At 38.3% G+C, this 16,907-nt stretch overlaps 1 protein-coding gene across 1 annotated transcript in view; it reads right to left on the reverse strand.

The window, feature by feature from the left end:
• Positions 1–16,907, reverse strand: part of MND1 (meiotic nuclear divisions 1) — a 40,905-nt gene that overhangs the window by 12,473 nt on the left and 11,525 nt on the right. Inside the window, exons 5-6 of the mRNA XM_023924844.2 lie at positions 6,635–6,709; positions 4,704–4,818 (exon numbers count right to left, since the gene is read on the reverse strand). Of these exons, the coding sequence (XP_023780612.2) occupies positions 4,704–4,818; positions 6,635–6,709 (190 nt within the window). The remainder of the gene's footprint in view (positions 1–4,703; positions 4,819–6,634; positions 6,710–16,907) is intronic.

The raw sequence follows: 16,907 nt of genomic DNA on the forward strand, positions 1-16,907 counted from the left end.
CATTTTGAGTAAAACCAATGCAACTCATTTTAAAGTCTCTCCATCAGCTAGGATCCAATCTTCATTTCATTTCTTCACTACTGTTTCTCTTCTTGAAACAGGAACAATTCCCAGCATTAAGAAAGACTCCCCCAAATAATCTAACACTTGGTACTAAAGTTTTTGTAACATGAAGTACATCTGCATATGTAACGTATTTTCAAATTGATTTCAACGTAAGAGAATAGCTGGGTGTATCAACAAAAAAACACCCCAAAAAACCAACCCCCAAATTATGTGCTCCAAAAAATCCAGTAGGTAAATCAACATTAACTTTTCAGCATTCACCCTTCAGATATTAAGATGAATGAAAAAACTGAACAATACAGAACTACTTCCTCATGTCTCTATACCCTGACAATTCCTCACAACAATTTGTCAAGCTGAAATTTTCATTGTTTAGAAATATGAGAATAAGAAATTTTTTAAGGACTGAAAAGGAAAAAGAAGACGTTTTCAAGTACAAATTACATGTAACATGATGTTTTTATGGTATTCAGTAAAGTCTGGATGTTTTACCAAAATTTATTTTCACACAATCATATGTTAGTTTTAGAAAATCTAACCCTGAACTGGACTGGCAGTGATGCCTCTGAGATCACACATTCAGAGAGTTAAAAAAATAACTATGTGGATATTTGTAGTTTGAAATTGTATCCATTTGAACCACTTGCCTTTCTTGTTACAGGATAGAAACAGAGAGAGCTAAAGTAAAAAGGTTGACACCAAAATTGCTACATGTGTTGTATCTGGTAGTTTGCTAATTTTTGAGAAAACAGTTTGCCTAGACATGTTTAGGTCACTGGCTTAAATGTAAAAGCCTAAGACATAATAGTTAACCAGACATTCTGAAAACTTGCTAAATAAAAAAGGAATGCTGACAGGCAAGATCCCAGGCTCCATAAATATTAGCAATCATACCACACAGAAGTCACTGCAGTCAGTATGTAACTATTTATGAGAGCTCCCCTATCCAAAGGCATACAGTAACAAAGCATAGCTATTGTGAACAAAAAAAGCAAAGGCCCAATAATGTTTTAATAAAGCATAAACCAACATTCCTCTTATTGCAGCGAAAGAACAAGAAGTTTGAAATTCTAGAAATGTTTATTTTACAGTAAGCACTGAAAGTGTTTAGCTGTTTCCAATTACAAGCTGACCAGCAATTCAGAATAAAGACCCTACCGTTTATACACTTATGCTGCCAGGCAAACTTTTCTAGAAAATTAATTATGAGAAAAAATTTATTGGCTCCCTAACACCTCTCTCTTGTGGGCAGAAATAATTAAACATATGTAGCAGGTTACTCTTGATATAAAGTGGAGCTTTTTCTGTTGACCTTATGAAAATCTACATAAATTACAAATTATTGTAAGCTTGCATTCTCCATGTCTTTGTTATCTGCTATAAACTTTAGAGCATCTAGCAGCAGCAAGTCTCCAACTCTGTATACATGCTGCTATGTCACATAAGAGACAAATCTCTTGATGATGGCTGCTCTCCCATACATATTCCAGCCCACATAAGACACACCTCAAAGGTGAGAAACAATGATCCTGTCCTGCACCATCTGAAGCAGGATCATAAATTTAACAGAAAAGTATAAAATCCCACTGTTTGTTTGGATTTTTTTACTTCAAATGAATCTGATCAGTTTTTGCTGCCTTTGTGAATTAATTTATTAATCAATCCTAACTCACAGAAGGTGTCAAACAACATTACCAAGTGGCAAAGACAAGCTTCTGAACTGCAGAGGTCGTTAGAAAAAAATCCACATATTTTGCTGTTCTAGATATATTTTTACAATACTATTCCTGTAAAATGGAATTATCTGGATATATCCACAAGATCAGACTACTACGTAGCTTCCTCTAGTGGTCAGTCCCTAAATCTTGTTGCTTCTGCTATTTACTCTAGTTACTTGTTACACACGAATTCTGTGTTCAAACACTGTAAATTTGAGAAGGCATTAAAATTTATACTGCAATGTACTTCTAACACAAAATCCAAGGAAAGTAAGCCAAAACACAGAGCAAAACATTTGTTAGGGACACTAGAAGGACAAACAGTGAAGTCAGCAAAACCCAGAGTTATTAGTTTTACCATTTGCCCCCTTGTGAATATGCATTATAATATATTTAGTTACATGGTCAAGCTTGACTTTCCCACCATGAGATTCAGGAAGCAAAGACAGATGTTCAGTTTTTAGCTGAGTCTTCAGATATTTGCTATGAATCATTCAAACTTTTGTTTTGACCCTGAAAATGATATATGCGTGTGTGCGCACATGCACATTTTAATGAGGCTTGCTGCTGTGCAATTGGTTTGCTTCTGCAAGACTCCACTGAGGGAGAGGGCAACTAAAAAAGACACAGCAAAGTGTTCACATTTAAAGGCCACTGAAAACAGACAATAATTTGCTACAGCCCTAAAATACCACAAGAAGAATCAAGGCAGGCCTCTGTGATATGGGATGAGAAATTAACAGGATGAAATTTTATGCTGAGCATCAGGAAGATTTCTTTACAAGCTGAAGTCATTAAGGATAAAGAGGGAAAACCCAAAGGTAGAAAGTGACAACTGCCCGTTACAAAATATATTTTACTGAGAAATTCATCTGTTAGAAAGAATCCAATTACACAACATAACAGCCATCTCTGACTCTAAAATAAGGTAGTCAGAAATCTGCTCAGGTGATTTAACTGAAAATAATCCCGAGGGTTATGTTATCTAAATTGTACAGAAGTAGAAAATCGTATCCCCTACATGCAGTTTGAAAATCTGTGAATGCATAACTTTTATTAAAAGTTTTTTTTCTGTGAAACAGCAGCAGTAACTTAAATGTCTAGCTAAATGCATTCCATTGCCTGAGATTCTTTGTTGCCTTCTTACTTTTGCCTTTGCACTTTTCTGCACTCTGGAACCAAAAGAAATGCCCCTCAGCCTTTTTTTTCCCCACCCCCATTCCAATCTCTTCCATAAAGCCCGTCAACTTCCATTCAGTTTTGACAAGAATATTAATTCCCCAAAACTGACATCACCATTTATTCACATACACTGCCAGCAACAATGCCAGTGCAGCAATGCCTGACAAAACATACAATGAAACAAAAACTTTTAAAATTGAGTTCAAGGATGAATTAATTTTGAAACATTACTGCATATTCCACTGGGAAGCCTACAGGTAGTTCAACAGTGCTAACCTCACAAGTCCCTTAAATGCTCCATCACAGAAATTCACATGGAGCGTCCACACGTTTGGACAAAAAACCCCAAACCCATAACATACAGACAAAAGACAAGGGCATGACTGAAGCAACTAAGTATTACATTTCCTTCCCTTTCTCTCTTTCTTTCCAGGATACTAGTCTCCATGTTGCCAGCTCATGCAGCTTGCCCTAGCACCGCAGCTGTGATTTGCTCCCTCGTGCCATATTTAGGAAAGTGTTCACCATGACTGTTTCAAAAGAGAGGCTCTCAAACCATTCTGTACAATGCTGACTGTAAGGGAACCTCAGCAGTTAAAATACCTGACACTACACATCCCTCTGCTGTTGATATCTGCCTAACCTCATTCATTTTTACAGCTGGAATCAGCTGGAATGTGTCTTCTCCTCAGGAGAGCAGGCAGCGAGGGATTTACAGCACAGTAACTAACCTCAGGTTTCAAGTTTGCTTATTCCCTGGCATACCATTACATCCTTTGGGAAAGATAACACAGCTGACAAAAAATGTCACAGCCTCTCAAAGTAAATAATATCTGTCCAAATTTGGTGAGTGCTGCCAACTCTGTTTATGTTCCTGGCTTTCTCTCAGAACAGCTCTAAAGCTGTGGATTTTGTTAGTAAAATAAGGAAGGAGAAAGATTTAGCCACATCTCTTTTCAGAAGAAGTTCTGTGCCTGTTTCTCGTCACTCTGTAACAGCATTTTGGCATTTTACAGCAACCTGAATATGCAGTGGTGCTTGGGTAGCAATGTAAGAGCCTAATAAATAAAACATTAAAGCTGCAGTAGAGAAAATTCAATAAAATTTCATGCATGCTTTTCATTTTTCATGCTAAGGATCAGAATATTAAGTGCATTTCAGTGCCAAATTCTGTATTAGTCACTCATCATTCCTTGTATTCCATTAGAGTTTAGAAACTCCAACCAAAACCCAGCATGACAGTACCCAGTCAAGAGTGTGATAGGTGTGATAACCTACTTTCATGTAAGTGACAATTAAGTGTCTGTAATGAAATGTTTATGTTTTAAACAGGCAAGATGAAGGAAGTAGAAAGATACCCATCTTAGCAGCATGGAACTGAAGGTAAACAGGAGCCAGAGACTCCTCTTCCTACACACATTCTAGGGCACAGCACAAGTTATAGAATTAATATGGTTCTGGAAAGGATGATCCTGATGCTAATTCTGAAGCATCAGAGTATTTTAATTATAGGATTGCTTCTTAACTGCTCAGGTGGTGGCAGAGTAAATATCAATAAACCTTCTCACATATAATAGAGCAGAACATGAAAAGAAATGGTCAGTGTACTTGTTTGTATTGCTCAGCTCTAAAAAGGAAAGCAGCTATTCTCTAACTACCCTCTGAATACCAGATTTTAAGCTAAAGAAGTGCACACCTTTTCAGGCAAAAGATCACTTTAAACAATACACAACTTACGCATCTCTTCAACCACATCTGGATCACATTCCCTGTATTTGTCTATTTCTGTCTTTAGCTGCTCTTTCTTCTGCCGAAGGGCAGCAAGTTCCTTCAGCAGAGCTGCACGTTCCGCCTGAGGATTCAAAGGATGTTGGGAGATACAAAAAAACCCCAAACATTAAAAATAGTAATTATCACACAAAGATTTTTAAAAAATAAAAACATTTAAGCTAAAAAAGTAGTGAAAGCAGCTGCTTTCACTACTACTTTCTGTTTATGAACCACTTAAGCATTTCATTTTATTACACAGAAGTCTCAGTGACACTAAATGATACTGAATACCAACTGTAAGGAAAAAAAATTAAGGCCAAAATGGATCAACAAAAGAACAATTTTCTACAACCTTTGAACCGTGGCTTAACAAACTCCAAAGAGATCTCTTAATTATTGGGCTTAAAGGTTAAGCAGTATTTAGGAGTGCTAGTCTTGTAATTAAAGATGGCATTACAGAAAAACTACCATCCACCCTTCCACAAATTGAGATGCTGTGTATGAACACCCTCTGAATTTATTTGTCTTCTTTCTTTTTCCACACCATTTAAGAGCAATGGTCTCAAAAATAAATTCAGATATTTATGATATGGTAGTCTTTGCTGGGATTGTACATAATATTGACCTCAAAGATGCTATCGATCAGTAAGAATTTGCAGACACTGATTTTACATGAGCTCAGCTCATGTGCCAGCTCAGCACATACTTCTAATTCAGTCTGCAGTTACAGACAAACACGGGAACTGGCTGATATTCAAATAACTCAAGCTAGGGTAGCCTAGAAGAGCCAGACTGCATGAGTTTGTAAGCCATCAAGATTTTACCCATGGCAATCTGTGTGGTAACCCAGCAGTCTGAGGTGTTTGTGGATTTTGGGGTTTTGTTAAGGTTGTTGGGTGTTTTGCCTCCCCAAACTTCTATATTCCTAGTGCTTTTGCCAACAGTTTGGATTTGGCATGTTCTGAAAATGCAGAATGGAAATCTAAAGTTTCCAGATGCTGAGGTATGGAGGTGAGATGCTTGGAGAGCTACACTGCAATCTGGACTTCTTAGGACTTTTTTCTGATGTATAATAAGGAACCAAAATATTGGATATATCAGCCAGAACAGGATTTCCAGACCAATAGCTTTCTGTAGGGCAGGCCACACGCTGCAGAAGCCCAAGGATGAAACAGTTTGTTTGGAAACACAATCAGCACAACTACATGAGAAACCTGCCTGTGATTCCTGATGACAGTTCATTGCAAATGAGTGATTTTAAGACCATTCTATTAAAGATTCAGATACTGCCAAAGCACAGGTTTTAATTGAATTTGTGGAACTACAACTTTAACAGAGTTTGATGGTAAGGTTCACTCTATTCTTTACTAGATAAATGAAACATACATAGGGAAAACTTAGTGTTTCAACAAAACAGTTTGGATTCAAAGATTTGGCACTTTCCTACAAAATTCACTTCTTCCTGAAAGCTTCTGGCTGTCCCTGTTTAATTGGAGGTTTAAGTCACTTTAGACTGAGCATCTCAATGCAAGTCAGCAACTTAGAATACCATATGAAGTGTTTCTAACTAGTATGTTGGTTATGACAAACATGAAGTCTAGATATTTTTTTGCAGTGTTAACAGCTTCAGCATGCGAGAAGCACCGAGCTTACATGGTGGCTCAGAACGGTAATTTAGTAATCTACATTACAAATAACCAAACCAACATCTAAGTGTAGTTACCAGATTTGGCAGTTCAGCAACAATTGGCAACTTTGGTACACACCTCTGGGTAGTTAAAGTTTTAAGATATTTTTAAATCTGAAAATACCTGAAATACTACATTAGTATTTACAAGAAGTACATACTTGTAGCAATATTTCCTTGTAGGATTACCTCCCCCCCAAAAGCAACTTACAGTATCTTCACGTCCAATTTTTGATTTCTCAATGCTTTTTTGTAAAGCCTCTTTTTTCTGACTGCTTTCAGCAAACTGATAAAGAAAACAAAGAACAAAATCATACTTTTTCAGTAACATCAAAAATAGCTATAAAATGTGCATATATAATAATGTATTTAAATTAAAAAGTGGATCTACCTTTTAAAATACATGTATTTTTAAAAAAAATTAAATTTTTAAAATACAGGCATAATTTATGTAATAAGGACAAAAGTGTACAAATATAAATCTGAGGCACTGAATCATAAAGAAGAATTACAGGAAGCAAATTTAAGTCTAAGAAACTTTCATTCCAGTGGCACATAATATTGTTATAGATATGTTCAGCCAGGGACTAAAATCCTATTTCATACCATAATCTGGCATCTCTCTGTAAAGGACCCTGTAACATGGAGGTTTTGGATTTGATGACTTCCTTTGGTCTTTTTCCAGCTGTCCCTATTCAATGGCAGCAGTGACAAAAGCTCTGGCAGGTCCACCTGCTCAGCTGCGGATACCGGTGTTCCCAAAGTCTGGTACACCACTGGCATGGCCCCAATCCCTTTTACATGCTGATGAACAGAAGTCTCTGTTCAAAGGCATGTAAAGCTGTGGCCCCCTTTCACTGTGTGCCCCTTGCACTGCTAGACCTCACAGATATCCCTGCCTTCAGGCCTGAGGCAGAGGAATCTCACAGGGCTGGTGTGAATAATCCTTCCATTTTTCTGTTACATCAGGAGAAATAACTTGCCGAGAGAGACCTCTCTCCATTAACCTGCCACCCCATCTTGAACCAGGCCTTTCCAGTTCAGCTGGCAGTTTTCCAGGGATACTTTGGAAACTCTTAAGCTGAACAGGAGTATGACTCAATCCTCAGGGACACCATACTCAGCATCAGAGAAAGCACCTTAAAATATTAAATCAGATGAATGAGAATGAAAAAAAAATCTAATAAAATACAGTTTGAAAACCAGTTACTGCATTGAAACCAACACAAAAGGGAAAAAAAATAAAAGAAACAATTTAGAAAGTTTAAAAATGCTCTGAGCACCAATCAGTATATCACACTAATTGTGAAAATAACAGCTGTCAAAGCTCAGGTTTTACTCTGCCCTACCCCAAAATCCCCCACATGAATCCTCCACTTCTACATTCCCTTTTTCACTGAGGATCCCACTGAGTGCAAAAGCATTCCCAGATATTTCTTGAAACCCTCAGCCTTGATAATTTAACCATATGGTTTATATAGTGCAGCTGATATAAATGCCTTCACACAACACAAACTGAACTCCTTTGGAGCTATAATCACTTCTCAATTTCAATCTAACATTTAGTCGATATTTTCAGAATATTAAATGTAAATGTATGATAAATACCAGGCAGAGCTTACTGCCCAGTCTTGAAGATCAGTCATAACACTATAAAGAAACTCCATACTGGTAATCCATAAAGATTAGGACACATCCCAACTGCAGCTCACTGGGTTTAGTGGTTCCCTTCACAGATTGATTTTTCAAAATAATTACTTTGTGTTCATGCATGTGTGAGCATGCATACAGACAAGAAAGTCCTTTCTAAAAGAATGTTTTAGTTTTCTTCAATTTATATAGGAATTACACCAACGGCAAGATATAATTAGAGGAAAAATATGTTCATCCATTTACTTGCTACTCTCAGTGCGAGTAACCACAGAGGCACTGTAGGTTTCACTAGGTGGTTTAAAGTGCACCAACATCTTCATTTTAGTGGATAGTAAAAGCCTCCTTCCAGGCTTTTCACAAAACACTTAAAAGAGTAAGTATGTTAGTCCCCACATGATGTCATACTAAACAGAGGTATACAGTTCAGAAGAGGGTAAGTACTTAGGTGCAGTTTGCAGTTCATGAAATCCAAGGAAGACAAAGCCCAGAGCACACCATTTGGCATCTCTGAACACGGGATTTTTCTGGAATAAAATCCACAGAGGAGGTAGAGAAGCCAAGGAGCTTACGCTGCAAGTGCAAAGAAGCCAATGTTCTCTGCAAGAGAGGTCATAAAGGTGTTACTTTCTCAGGTTTTTTTTTCATACGCATTAAGTTTTTAAGGAAAGCTTCTGCTTTCTCTAAAACAGCTGTACAGAAGGAGCTGTCAAGGTAGTGTAAATCATAAAAGCTGGTTTCCATCTTGGAAGTACCCAAGAAGGCCTCTTATAATTTTCTTGATCCTCTATATTCCACAGCATTTAATAATGCAAGAGACACTAATGACAAACTGGGGGAGATAAAGGAATTTCTTAGATTCTGTCCCACACAACATGCAAGGTTGCCATGCCATGAGGTTAGAAGATCTTCCTTTGTCTAAAAGCAATGATTTTTACATAATCTTATTTAAGATATTGTTTTCTCACACATTTAAATTGCTTGGGTATTTTTTGATTTTTAAATTATTCTTTAATCATTATTTCATGTAACAAAAAAAATTACGAAATAAAATGACACCTCAACTCTTCGTGTATTATTTCAAAGTCATGGTGGTTATCCTCTATGACAACAAATAAAAGATGAGGATAAGGAAAGGAATAGCAGGAGGCAAGATACTGAAAAACCCTAACAGAAGACAAGGATTCAAAGGGTAAAGAACAATGGCCAGGGTTTGTATAAAGAATCTATGACTATGGGAGAAGCAGAAAGGCTTGGACAGAGAGGTGGGAACACAGCTGAAAATAACTATAATGAAAGAAGGAAAGGCAGTCAACAAGGATAAAGAAGTCGGAGGAAGATGGGTACACATAATACAATATTTAATTGAAAGGAAAGTGCAAATGGCAAATAACAGGTTATAGAGCATTAAAAGAAAAAAAACAAAATTTGCACACATTGTGTAGGTATGATAGCACAGGACCACATCTGGACAAATACAGTGATTTACTTTCCCACTCACCAGCTGTAGAAAAGCCTGATTGCAAAGAAGCACAGTAGCAGATGGAGTATTTCAATCCCTCGAACAACCTTGGGGACATTTTTCAGGGGGACTGGCAAACAATTTCTCAAGGAACATTAACCACTCTCAGAGAAATCGAACTCCTGCCAACAACAGAGAGACTAGTCCAGAGATAAAGATACTGTGTCCCCTCTATGTTTCTTGAGAGAGATGTCTGGGCTGACACAGGAACAACCTTCTGCCATAAGTGTAACAGACCAGGTGTGGAGAAGAATAGAGATTCTGCTCCACTACAAAGTTTTGTGTCTCTAATCTGACTTCTCTGAATCAGCACATGATTAAGCAAGATGAAAGAAAGCAGTAAAAACATCATCTAGAGGAAAGAAGAAGAGGAGACTAATTAATTCAAAATTAAGAAGTTAAAAATGCTCTCCACAAGAGCATTTTCATGTTTTCAAAACACAGTGGGAGCCTGCAAGAAGACAGTTTAATGAAGAAAGTAACCAGCATGTATAAAACAGGAGAGCTGGTGAACAATTTCTTTAGTTTTACAGACCAGTGTGATAAATTAAATGGCCACTAGTTTTAGACATTAATTCAATCCGAAGTCCCCTAAAGGGATGATTTTTCCTAAAAGGCATCACAATGTTTAGCTATAGATGTGTGCAGTAGTTTGGGTGTGCAAAGTGCTATGTGCTGAAGATAACCACCAGTTCTATCATGGAACCTGGGGTCTGGTTTGTATCAAAGAACACAGATGAAACTTACACACATAATTTATAATCTAGCACAAATGCATTAATACCAGTGCTCCACTTCAGCAAGCCACTATTGTACATAGTGTACACAGAGGAATGTTTAACCCCCAATGAACAAGCACCAGGTTTCAGTTCCACTCCTTCTCAAAACCTGCTTGATAGACTTCTATTCTAGAATAAAAAACTGCTTTTGTTTTTGTTGGTCTTATGCCATCTGATTACTTGTTTTTAACCACTCTAACCACCAGTATCCCACCAAACATGTAGCTTGCCTCAGCAGCATATTAAAATATCTACAAACCTAGTATAAGCCATGCAAACCCAGCCCCTGAGTATGTTCACTGGGCAAGAATCAAACCAAGGTCTCACATGCTAACCACCAAGAGTGCTCACAGCTGTTAGCCCACTATCATTATGGTCTGAAAGAGAAACATCATCCGTTCGGTTTTCTTTCAGCCAAACAACCAAAAATGGTATTAAAAACTACTGCTCTTGTGAACGCCACTCACTGTGGCACTACAGAAGAATTAAAGACACATTTTTAAATTATTTCTAACTTCCAAGTTATTTGCTTTGGGTTTGAAGCTCACTGTGCCTTGTTTCAGGCTGAAGGCAAGGCTAGTTTGCTTTCGGCTTAAACAAAAGCAGTTCAAGAGGTTTAGCATAACATTAAGCAGGAGATAGTTGTATCTCTTTTCTATGTGAAAACTAACTCACTACTGAAAAACTTAAGTGGAATTAACAGAAGGCATGGAGAGAAAGTACTTCAAAGCACTCCTCTAGATTTTAAAGAAAGTTAACAAAAAATTGAAGCTAAAACCAGACTAATAATATATAGAGAGGAAAAATGGAAGGATCAACAGCCGAAGAACAATCTGAAAATGTTGAAAACAGACCTTTGTGTTAAAAGAAAGGCACAGGACATTACTAAAAGAAATCACTTAACAATTACTGTTGACTAAAACTTGCAGGAAGAAAAATCCCAAAGGGCAGCACACTGAAATGCAGAATTGCTTTCTAAAGTGCTACACTAAGCAAACATACAGCTACTCCTTTTACATACACAGTCACAAATCCATGCTTCCAAGGGTTTCCAAATACACACAAGAAAACTTTGCAGCCAGCTAATTATGGTCACAGCAGTGTGGAGAGCCCTCCTGTGACCTGCAGTACTGTGGCTTCTGCTCTGATCTCAAGATGTCACATATCACCCATGAAATGCCATTTCTCCATATAACGCACCCAGTGAACTGAACCACAGTAGGAGAAGCCACGAGGTCTGCTGGGATGGATCCATCAGTCAGGGATGTCTGCAGAAACAGCAAACATGCACTCGCTACATAAATACAATTAAGATCTACTTTTTTAATCTTTTAACAGTTATGAAAGGAAGAGAAAGCAGCATGCAAGGTCCTAGCCTGAGTCACTCTGAGTCATTTCAGCAGTACGAAGTAGGAATTTGTATTTGGTGGGACTTAGAAGGAGCAACTAGGAGACTACAATAGTTCAGGAAATACAGGTAAGAAACAAGAGTAGAGATCAAAGCAAGATAGGGCCCACCGTATTTCTGTATTCTTAAGAACTTTTTTTTTTTACGTACTGCAGTATAGGTATCTTGGAAAAATGTTCAGTTCAAGAACTCTCTTCCCTCTATGCATGATATAAACTATACCACAAAATGATTTTTAATGCAATCTTTGAAAGAGTCAGTTCAAAAACTTGGGAGAGGATAGGGAATAAGCTTGATTTTCTGGAGGAAAAGGATTACAGAATTGGTCAGGTTGGAAGGGACCACAGTGGATCACCTGGTCCAACCTCCCTGCTCAAGCAGGGTTGTCCTAGAGCACATTGCACAGCATTGTGTCCCATGTTCTTGAATATCTCCGGTGGAGGAGACTCCACAACCCCTCTGGACAACCTGTGCTGCTGCTTGGTCCCCTGTACAGTGACCTTCTTCCTCATTTCAGGTAGAACTTCCTGTGCATCAGTTTCTGCCCACCACCTATTGTCCTGTTGCTTTGTACCACCACAAAGAGCCCTTATCCATCCTCTTGATAGCCACCCTTCAGATATTTATACACATTAAGGAGGTCCCCTCTCAGTCACCTCTTCTTGAGGCTGAACAAGCCTGGCTCCCACAGCCTTTCCTCGTAAGAGAGATTTTTCAGACCCATGACCAACTTAGTAGCTCTTCACTGGACCCCTCCAGGAGCTCCATGTCTCTCTTGTCCTGTGGAACCCAGAACTTCAAATATGGCCTCACCAGGACTGAGTAGAGGAGCAGGACCACTGCTCTTTCTAATGCACCCCCAGGATACCACTGGCCTTCTTGGCCACCAGAGCACACTGCTGGCTCAGGGACAGCTGGTTGTCCACCAAGTTCTCTGGGTCTTTCTCTGCTGAGTTGCTTTTCAGCAGGTTGGCCCCTAGCCTGTGCTGGTGCATGGTGTTTTTCCTCCCTGAGTGCAGAACCCTCCTGCATTTGTCCTTGCTGAATTTCAGAAGGTGACCAGATGTGATTTTAGATGGGACTTGGCCTTTCATGTCTCATTTCTACTTCTCCTGACCACCTCCCAATATTCACTCCAAGTGTCCTGGCCTTGCTTCTGTCTCCTGGGAACTTTTTGCTTTTACTTGAGTAATGACAGCAGTTCTTTATTCATCTACGGCAGTTCCTTGTGCCTTTGGCCCAACTTCTTTCTCATTGGAATGTATCATTCTTAACCCTGAAAGAAGTGAGCCTTGATCATCAACCAACTCTCCTTGACCCCTCTTCCCTGCAAAGCCTGCTTTCCCATGAATTCCCGTGGGATTCTTCCAAGAACACCCCTAAAGAGGCTAAATTTAGTTCACCTAAAGTCCATGGCCATCATCTTGCTTGTTGTCCTGCTACCTCTTCATCCAACACTAAACACCAACACAATCTTGTGGTCACTACAGCCAAGGCTGCCCCCAACTTTCACATCCCCAACTAGACTTCCTTGTTGGTTAGTATGAGGTCAATCAGCACACCATTCCTTGTGGGATCCTTTATGACCTGTAGCAGGAAGTTATTGTCAATGTTTTCCAGGAACCTCCTAGATTGCTTGCATATTGCTGTACAGCTTCTCCAGCAGATGTTAGGGTACTTAAAAAATCCCTCCCAAGAACCAAGGCCTGTGACTTTGAGACTTTCTTCTAGTTGCCTGGGAAGGCCTCATCCCCCCACCCATCTTGATCAGGCAGCCTGTAGCACATACCCACAATAGTGTCACTCTATTCTTCCCTTTCATCCTGACCCATAAGCTCTAGACTCCCTCATCATGCTCATCAAGGCAGAGCTGGACACATTCCCTTCCCCCCTGAACACATTATATTTGCTATTTAGAATTAAAGGATGGCACGCTGATTATTTTAAGTAAATAACACTTGCCCCAAAATGTCATATTACTAATCCTGCCGATGTGCAAGTTCTGTCTTTTTAAAAAGGTACCAAGGAGATAACAAGTGTGAATTTTTTAGTTTAGCACTGTAATATGTCAGTGATTAAAAAAAAGTATCAGTCACTCATGCTAAGGAAGTGAAGGTTTTTTTCAGGGGACTAAATTGAAAAAAATATGACTTTCCATACAACAGTTTGACAAAGCACTACAAAGACTCTCAAAAACTAGTAATTCTTAAGTTAGATCTCTGCACTCATAAGCAGTATTTCCATTATTTTGCTAGAGTATCCATGTGGGAAATACTGATTTACTTGCCCCTCCCAAAAACACAATTCATTTTGCATTTCAAGATTAAATTTAGGTCTATAATCTTGATTTATTTAACATGCTAACAGATGAGAGTAAGATGTAATATCATACAGTAAATTAGGCATGGCTCTGTTCTCAAGCCACGCTGAATATGAGAGGAGTCTTTAGTTTTTTTGGCAAATGAAATAAAATGCGGGGTGTTCAGAAGAAACAAATGAGAAATCCCCCCTCCACAGGAACTCTCACCCATCCATGTACAAACCTGATGCTGTTACCTGCAATTATTTAAAAAATATTACTATACAGCAAACCCCTTTACATTAAAAGTATTTTAATTCAATTATTTTCCATCTTTTTAGATTTGCCAGAATAGTTAAGTTAATTTAGAGAAAATGTCTTGCCAAGAGCTTTTGTTTTTGATTCACTCGTTTGCAACACCATTTGATAAGTAGTGGTTACGCAACAAAAAATAACCGCTCGAGGCCAAGCTCCTTCAAACACAAAAGGTGAAAGAAACAGTTGTGCAGGCTCAATGAAAGAACTAAATTTCTGTGGCTGCTTTCAGAGCTGACGTAATTGGCACGACCTGAGGGACAGATGGCTGTCTACTCAAATACAAATATCAAGTATGCCCCAATCAACCTAAGAAAACCCCCAAACCAACAAAAAAACAGCTGAAACACCTCATTCAACACTGTTTCACAAATGCAAGCAATCTAATAAGGAAAGCTGAAAGAACTTCAAAAGACATTCACATGACTGACAGAACTACAGAAAATTTTCATACCTGAACATGAAGGCTATGCTTGCTACTGCATATTAGGGTATTTAATAAACCTACAAAGTCCAAGGTGATAGTTAACAGGTCTGTTCAAGGCAGGAAGAACACAGAAAGGTATTTTCCCTTGGAAAGAAAGGGAGATAATGAAGAGAAGCTTTAATTTTTCCCTAAAGGGTTTTTAAAGATTGCTATCCTAAGCAGCTGGACCATACACTGACAATGCCTTCAGGGACTAAGTAGAGACAGGCACAAGTTAAAACACAATATTCATCCAGCATTCCCCAAGCTCATGTTCTGTTTAAAGACCTTAAAAACCAAGTAAAACTTTATTGCACAGACTTTCAAAAATGCCCAAATTCTACACTGAGATGTTATCAGGAAAATAAAAAATCCTTAGTAAAATACATCTTTCAAACCTCAGAGTTTTGACAGCAGTTTTACATCCTCCCTCTTTATGCCAATTTTGTCATTTTTAAGTAATGCTTAGACAGATCAAGTCATCTCCAATTCCTCATACAAAGAAGAGTCTTTCATGGAACTACCATGTGTTCAAAAATAATGAGCTGTTTGGCTGTGACAAAAAAGACCTTTTCCTCTAAAGCCTCCCTGCATCAAAATAACTTAACACATTTTGGTTTTATACTCTGGGTTTTTTTGTTGGTTTTTTTGTTTTTATAAATTTTATTCCTTTCAGAAGAGGAAAATTGTGAGACTTCTATAATTGCTTGCTAGTAGTTCATATCTGCATACATACTAATTTTCTAAAATGAAATATGCTATATTAACTGAATTACAATATTTTAAGGTGAAAGTCAAAGTTCAAATTAAATAGGACTACAACTCACTGTCTCCATCAAATCCAGTTTTGAATGTAGTACTGGCTGCCTATCACCAGGCTGGGAGCTCCTGGCCTTACAGTACAGGACAACTTCCAGACAGCACAGAACATTTAAACCTCTTAAGTTTCCTGGGATGCTGGTTTTCTGCTGATCTGCTATTCCTACCTGCCATGTGACCATGGGGCACAGGGAGATGTGCAGGGCTCTGTCTCTGCCAGACCTGACTGAGCTACTACAGTGAAAGCCCTGTTTCTACTTCCAGCTTCTTTTCATTTCAGATTAACAATTTCACTGCAATGCCAGAAATGGGAGCCAGCAGCCAGAATGCAAACCTCTTCAAAAAGGTAAACCGTGTGATATTACCTAAAAACTTCAGTGTCACAGACAACCCTGTTTGAAAAACCTAGTGATTTTCCTGCATTATATCAGAATGAATATCAATATATTCTTTTTAGTATAGTAGGAATCTTCCTTCAAATCTACATTAAACTCTTTAGAGTTATTACAGAGACGTTTTGTAAAAAAATTGCTCTTAAATCATGCAAATTTTTCCTTATGCTCATCAAGAAGGAATTAAAGAAAAACCTACACTTCACAGTTGCCATCGAGGCAGTTACAAGTTAACAGCAAGTAAAAGAAAAAGCATGAAATTCAACTAATGAACACCAAATTACGAAGTTGCTTAAATCCAACAGAAGCCTCTAGAGCACTGTATTTTTAGAAATCTGCCATGACAGCAGTAACTAAGCATACTCTCCAGGGCTTTGTAGCATGCCATAAAACATAATTCCAGAAGGCTCTAGTAAGTTGCAGCATTAGAAGAGTCTTCTCTGATGGACATTTTAGGACTTAGTAAATTCAGAATCATTTTAAGATATCACCATTTTTCAAGTGCAAGATGCAGAGATAAAAATTGTGGACTATTCTAAAAAAAATTTATTAGTGTTTTCCAGGAGACTAACAGAGGGAATGAGCCTTACAAGGTCAACAAACAAACAGGGATAGGTATAATCAACACATCCACAATGTTTAAATTGTGAAAATTCTCAGCCTCTTGCCCTTATTGCTACAGCTCCCCCTGGATGGTTCGAAGTGAGTTAGTCATACCATACCAGCTCTGCAGCACTCCATTTCTTCATGAGTCTAGTCCCTCAGTTCAAATAAAATGTACAGGTCAGTGAAAGCCAGAAGGCTGAAGACAGGAGGGGTCACTAATTGTCTCTG

The sequence above is a fragment of the Cyanistes caeruleus genome, chromosome 5 (genome assembly GCF_971803275.1).
Source record: "Cyanistes caeruleus chromosome 5, bCyaCae1.hap1.1, whole genome shotgun sequence".
In the NCBI taxonomy this organism is placed as follows: Eukaryota; Metazoa; Chordata; class Aves; order Passeriformes; family Paridae; genus Cyanistes; species Cyanistes caeruleus.